The sequence below is a fragment of the Lynx rufus genome, unplaced genomic scaffold (assembly GCF_022079265.1).
Source record: "Lynx rufus isolate CCGP_SWC_20201006 ecotype Redwood Valley unplaced genomic scaffold, mLynRuf1.p SCAF_27, whole genome shotgun sequence".
In the NCBI taxonomy this organism is placed as follows: Eukaryota; Metazoa; Chordata; class Mammalia; order Carnivora; family Felidae; genus Lynx; species Lynx rufus.
This window is the reverse complement of record NW_025814842.1, coordinates 11,034,544-11,040,543: the sequence shown is the minus strand read 5'-3', so window position 1 is coordinate 11,040,543 and position 6,000 is coordinate 11,034,544. Positions and strand designations below refer to the sequence as shown.

Genomic DNA, 6,000 nt, shown 5'->3' with positions numbered 1-6,000 from the left:
CAAGTGGTTCCACAGTAGTGTGACCGACGTGTCCCGATTTACCCCAGTCCTGGGTTTAAAACTGAAAGCCCCAAGTCCCCAAATCCCCCTCAGGCCCAGAAAAACCAGGACAGTTAATCACACTACTCCAAACACACGTGAATGTTTTCTAACAACAGAATTGAGTGGCAGTTTTTAAATGCAAGTAAAACGACGTAGAGGCCCCTGGGTGGCTCAGTCACTGAAGCATCTGACTTTGGCTCAGATCATGATCTCAGTTGGTGAGTTTGAGCCCCGCATCGGGCTCTGTGCTGACGGCTCAGAGCCCGGAACCTACTTTGGATTCTGTGTCTCCCTCGCTCTCTGCCCCTCCCCCCCCATACTCTCTCAGAAATAAATAAACCTGAAAAATAAATAAAATAAAATAAAATAAAATAAAATAAAATAAAAAAGAAGAGGCGATTAGGATGCAGATACAAACACACAGGGAGACCTTGTGAGGACACGGGGAGAAGACAAGACATCTACAAGCCAAGGAGAGAAGCCTCAGAAGGAACCAATCGTGCCCACGCCCTGATCTCGGACTTCCAGCCTTCGGATTTGTGAGACAACACACATCTGCTGGGTGAGCCCCCCCCCCCCCCCCGTCTGTGGCAGTTTCTTACGTAGCCCTGACAAACCAAGACAAGAGGCTTCCTGTGGTCTGTGTGGCCCATGCTTCCTCACAGCATGGCAGAATGGGTCCAAGATCAAGAGTTCCCTGGAGGACCAGGGGCACAGGGTATCACCCGTCACAGGGAGTCATGTCCTCTGTAGTCACAGACCTGCTCCAATTCGAGGGGAGGGAACCTAGACTCACCTCCTCATGGGATGATGGGGACGTTGCGGGAAGCAGCATGGAGAATGGGCGGCCATCTTGGAAAACACAACGTGCCAGACCAGGTGGGTAAGTTGAGGAAATGGGGGTGGCGTCGTTAACCAAGACGGGGATCACAGGAGGCAGGGGAGAAGGTCCGAGGTGGGTTAGATGATGAGGGAAGGTTTGAGAAGGTTGGGTTGGCAGAGGCTGTCAAACTTTCCGTGGAGGTAGCCAACCCCTAGGAAGTTAGGTATGTGAACCGGGGCCTTGAGAACATGTTTGGACCTGGAATTGCCCATTTGAGGACCATCAACCTATTAGAAGCCAGAGACTGAGTATACCCATAGAGTCAGAGAAGGTGAGGGTTGAGTTATCTATTGCTACATAATATACCAGGCCAAGTAGGCAAACCCTAAGACACTCTTTTTTTTTTTTAATGTTTATTTATTTATTTTGAGAGAGAGAGAGAGAGAGAACGTGAGCAGGGGAGGGGCAGAGAGAGAGGGAAAGAGTGAGAATCCCAAGCAGGCTCTACGTTGTCAGTGCACAGCCCAACGTGGGGCTCGAACTCACGAACCATGAGATCGTGATCCGAGCTGAAATCAAGAGTCGGATGCTGAACCAACTGAGCCACCCAGGTGCCCCTGTAAGAGACTTTTAAAGACAGAGAACAAACTGAGGGCCGCTGGAGGGGAGGCAGGTGGGGAGATGGGCTAAATGGGTGATGGGCATTAAGGAGGGCACTTGCTGGGATGAGCACTGGGTGTTCTGCACAAGGAATGCGTCACTGGGTTCTACTCTGGAAACCAATACTGTGCTGTATGTTCACTACTTTGAATTTCAATAAATATGTTTAAAAAAAATAATAAACCACACCAAATTAACAACTATTTAATATTTTTCTATAGGCGGGCTTCTGGCTTCACCTGGCTCGCTCACGGGGCTGCGTTCATCCAGACAGGGAGCTGGAAGATCCAAGAGGGTCCCACTCACATATCAGGTAGTTGGACGCCAGGGATGCCAACCATTGTTCCAGCTGGGCCGCCTGGGTTTCTATTTTCCCGTGGTCTCTCACCGGGCGTCTTCACAGCATCACGGTCTCAGGGCAGTGTTCTAAGTGGGCGGGTCCCAGGGTACAGGACTTACCAAGCACATTTGCTAACACCGCACTGGCCAAAAAAGTCCCATAGCCAAAGCCAAAGTCGATGAGGGATGCCTTACCAGGAGGCATGATTCACTGGCAGTCATTACTGTAAAAATACACGTACAGGGGGGCGCCTCGCCTGGGTGGCTCAGTCGGTTGGGCGGTTGACTTCGGCGCAGGTCATGATCTGAGCCGTGAGTTCGAGCCCTGTGTCGGGCTCTGTGCTGACAGCTCAGAGCCCAGAGCCTGTTCCGGATTCTGTGTCTCCCTCTCTCTGACCCTCCCCTGTTCATGCTCTGTCTCTGTCTCAAAAATAAATAAACGTTAAAAAAAAAAAAATACAAGTACAGGAAGGAACACCAGGTGGGCCTGCATTCATTTTAGGGCAGGGCAGAGAAGAAACCACAGATGGAAAGCTGGAAAAACCAGAGCAGGACCAGAAGGGGGCAGGGCTAAGGAATCGAAAGAGAGAGAGAGAGAGAGAGAGAGAGAGAGGTGAATTCTACTGGGAAAGCGCCACACCAGAACTAGCATGACCTTGACAGTGGGTGTCTCCTTGTAGTCCCAGCCTGAAACCATCCTCTGGATTGGGCAACCGGCAGGTCAGCATCTTTAACAGCTCAGCATGGATTTCTGTAGTCGTGTCACAAAAATCGTCAGCCCCAAATACGGCTCAGTGAGAGCGATTCTCCCAGGCAAACCGATGCCATGTCCATTTGCAAACTTTATGGTGGTCTGGCTTGACCAACGAGAAAACTCCCGGTGTGGCCGAACGCTTTCAGCCAAGACCACAGTAAGAAATAACCTTTGCGTCAAGATCCAGCACGCGGGGGCGCCTGGGTGGCTCAGTCCTTTTAGCGCCCAACTCTTGGTTTCGACTCAGGTCACAATCTCACGGTTTGTGAGTTCGAGCCCCACTTCGGGCTCTGTGCTGATGGTGCGGAGCCTGCTTGGGATTCTCTCTCTCCCTCTCTCTATGCTCCTCCCCCACTTGTGCATGTGCTCTCTCTCAAAATAAAGAAATAAACTTAACAACAACAAAAAGATTCAGCACACACACGCATGTGTGCACACACACATGCACACACACCTGAATGCACATATGGACCCACATGCCAAAATTAAAGTTTCCTGCAACTTAGAAAAGATGATATACTAACTACCCTTGCTCTGTGCAAAACTCTGGCATTTTTTTTTTTTTTTTAATTTTTTTTTTCAACATTTATTTATTATTTTTGGGACAGAGAGAGACAGAGCATGAACGGGGGAGGGGCAGAGAGAGAGGGAGACACAGAATCGGAAACAGGCTCCAGGCTCTGAGTCATCAGCCCAGAGCCCGACGCGGGGCTCGAACTCACGGACCGCGAGATCGTGACCTGGCTGAAGTCGGACGCTTAACCAACTGCGCCACCCAGGCGCCCCCTTTTTTTTTTTTTTTTAAACACCAGTCAGGTCCTGCTAAACTGATTTCACATTCCACTCATGGGTCATGGCCTACAGATCAGAAAATACTGACTTAGGGAACACCTGGGTGGCTCAGTCGGTTAAGCATCTGACTTTGGCTCAGGTCATGAGCTCATGGTTCGTGGGTTCAAGCCCCGTGTCGGGCTCTGTGCTGACAGCTCGGAGCCTGGAGCCTACTTCCATTTCTGTGTCTCCCTCTCTCTCTGTCCCTCCCCTGCTCATGTTCTGTCTCTCTCTCTCTCAAAGATAAATAAACACTAAAAAAAAAAAAAAAAAAAAGAAAGAAAATACTGACTTAGGCCATCCAGTGCAGAAGTCAGAAAAGTGATTCAGATCCTATCTTTAGCTTTGTCTGTTTGGTTTCACCAGTTGCTTTGTTGTTTTCTTTAACTGAATGTGATACCTTCCGACAGGCCTCCCTTGTCCCGTTCCACTTATGACTGTCTGATGCCGAACTGGTTCACACACCTATGTTACTCACCTGGGCCCTGAATGCATTTCTGTTTGGGCCTTCTAGATCCCTAGATTCTGAAAGTGTCGCGTTTGCATGTATGCCCTCACCTGCCAGTCGCATTGCAGGCCAAAAATCACCGCCTTCGTGGACGTGAGATTCTTGCAGAGGAAGACAGACCCACCAATCAACCAACCAACAAAACATAAACATATTCTTTATTAGAGGGTGATCAATTCTTTCATGGAAACAAAGCGGGAAGGGAGGGCATCAGCCAGCTCCAAGAGCTACCAGATTGCAAGCTTCAGACCCCTGTGTGTAAATGAGGGGGCCTCGGAATGCTCCGACCTGACCTCACAGACGAGGAGGGCTGAGCGAGAGAATGTGGGAGGGCAGAGCCGGAGTCTTCCTCAGAAAGAGCCTTCCCAGACTGCCCCAGCAGGTAAACCTGACCCATCACGTCCCCAAATTACTCTGCCAAAGAGCAAAGCACCAGCAACTTTAACCTAGACGGTTTCACACCAGTCAGCCAGTAAGGGGAAGCGTCCCAGGCCACGGTCACGGGCACACTGCCTCTGCGGTGGGAAGCCCTTCGGATCATTTCAGACTTTTCGCTAATTCGGCCTTCGCAGCCCCCAGCACCCTCCCTCGCGCGGGCTAAACGGCTACCTCATTAGATCTGCATACATGACCCCTCTCGACCGGACTCCTGGTGACTGCGCCTGCCTTATCTCTCGCCTCTCCTCCCTCACATTTTCCGCTCCAGCAAAGCCAAACACAGCCCAGTGGGGGCTTTCACGCTTCTGTGCTTTGGACACGCTGTTCCTTCTGCCTGGAAGGCCTCGGGCCTCCGGCCCCGCCCCCCTCCTCGGCGAGCTCCCATGCATCCTTCAGAACCCAGCCCGGATGACCCCTTCCCCCAGGAAGCCTCCGCTGGACCCCTCGGCCCCACCTCTGCCGCAGCACCCATCTCTGGTTTGCTTCTCCGCACCCTAACCAGAGGTTTCTAGCAATCTCCCACCCCCCTCCCACCCCCAGACCCGGGCCTCCTCCCGCGCCGGGGCTGTGCGGGCTGCTCGCTCGCACCCCGGGGCGCCAGGTCCCGAGCTCGGGCTCGGAGTGAGAGCTCGCAGCTAGGCCCAGGCTGGCCCGATTGGCCCCCGGCCTGCTCCGCACCACCCCACCCCAACCCCCACTCCTACCCCGCCTCCCCTGCGGCCCGGCGGGCGCCCGCGCTGCTGCCTTCCGCGGGCGCCGGGCCGGCCCCTTGCGCGGCCGCCCAGCCCCCGACAGCCCCGGCCGGCGGCGCCCCGGCCGCGCGCGACTACAAGTCCCGGCACGCCCCGCCGCGGCCGCGCATGCCCAGCGGGCCGGCGTTTGAGTGGCAAGTTGTTTGTTACAGCGAACACCAGCTGCTCTCCGCGCCGGGCGCCGCGCGCCGCCGCTCCGCCAGCGCTGCCGCCCTCGCCCGCCGCCCGCCCGCCGCCCGCCCGCCGCCCGCGGCCCCTCGCGGCTCGGCGGGCCTCCCCTTTGTCCGCCCCGGGCCGCCCGGCGCCGAGCTCCCGGTCCCCGGGCCGGCCGCCCGCGGCGCTCGGTGCCGGCAGGGCGCGCAGGGGGCGGGGGCCGCGGCTCGCCCCCCGCCGATGAGCCGCCGCGGAGCGCGGGCGGACGATGGAACTCCACATCCTGGAGCACCGGCTGCAAGTTGCCAGCGTCGCCAAGGAGAGCATCCCGCTCTTCACCTACGGCCTGATCAAACTTGCCTTCCTGTCCTCCAAGACCAGGTGAGCGCGCGGGGACGCGGCGCCGGCCGGGGAGAGACAAAGAGGCGCACCCGGGCGGCTGTCCTCGCCGCCGCGGCTCGGAAAACAACTTCGAGCCCCGGGGAGCGCCCCCGCCCCGCCGCCCGCCTTGTTTTCGACGAAGCCGCCCGATCTGCCCTCGAGCGGGGTCCTTCCACCCCGAGCCCCGCCTCGATGCACCCCCGCCGCCGTCTCCCGCCCCCCCCCACCCCCCGCCGCATCTCGGCCCGCTCCCTCCCATCCCCTCCCCGAGATCCGAAGGGCCGGGGAGGCTGCAGTGACGAATCCGTGAATGAATGAA

The 6,000-nt window shown here is 56.1% G+C and overlaps 1 protein-coding gene across 2 annotated transcripts in view; it reads left to right on the top strand.

The window, feature by feature from the left end:
- The first annotated feature begins 5,554 nt into the window (after positions 1 to 5,554).
- Positions 5,555 to 6,000, top strand: part of CASTOR2 (cytosolic arginine sensor for mTORC1 subunit 2) — a 58,301-nt gene continuing 57,855 nt past the window's right edge. For both annotated transcript variants that reach the window (XM_047089430.1, XM_047089432.1), the window contains exon 1: positions 5,555 to 5,681. In XM_047089430.1, coding sequence (XP_046945386.1) covers positions 5,569 to 5,681 — 113 coding nt within the window. In that variant the 5' untranslated portion in view covers positions 5,555 to 5,568. The remainder of the gene's footprint in view (positions 5,682 to 6,000) is intronic.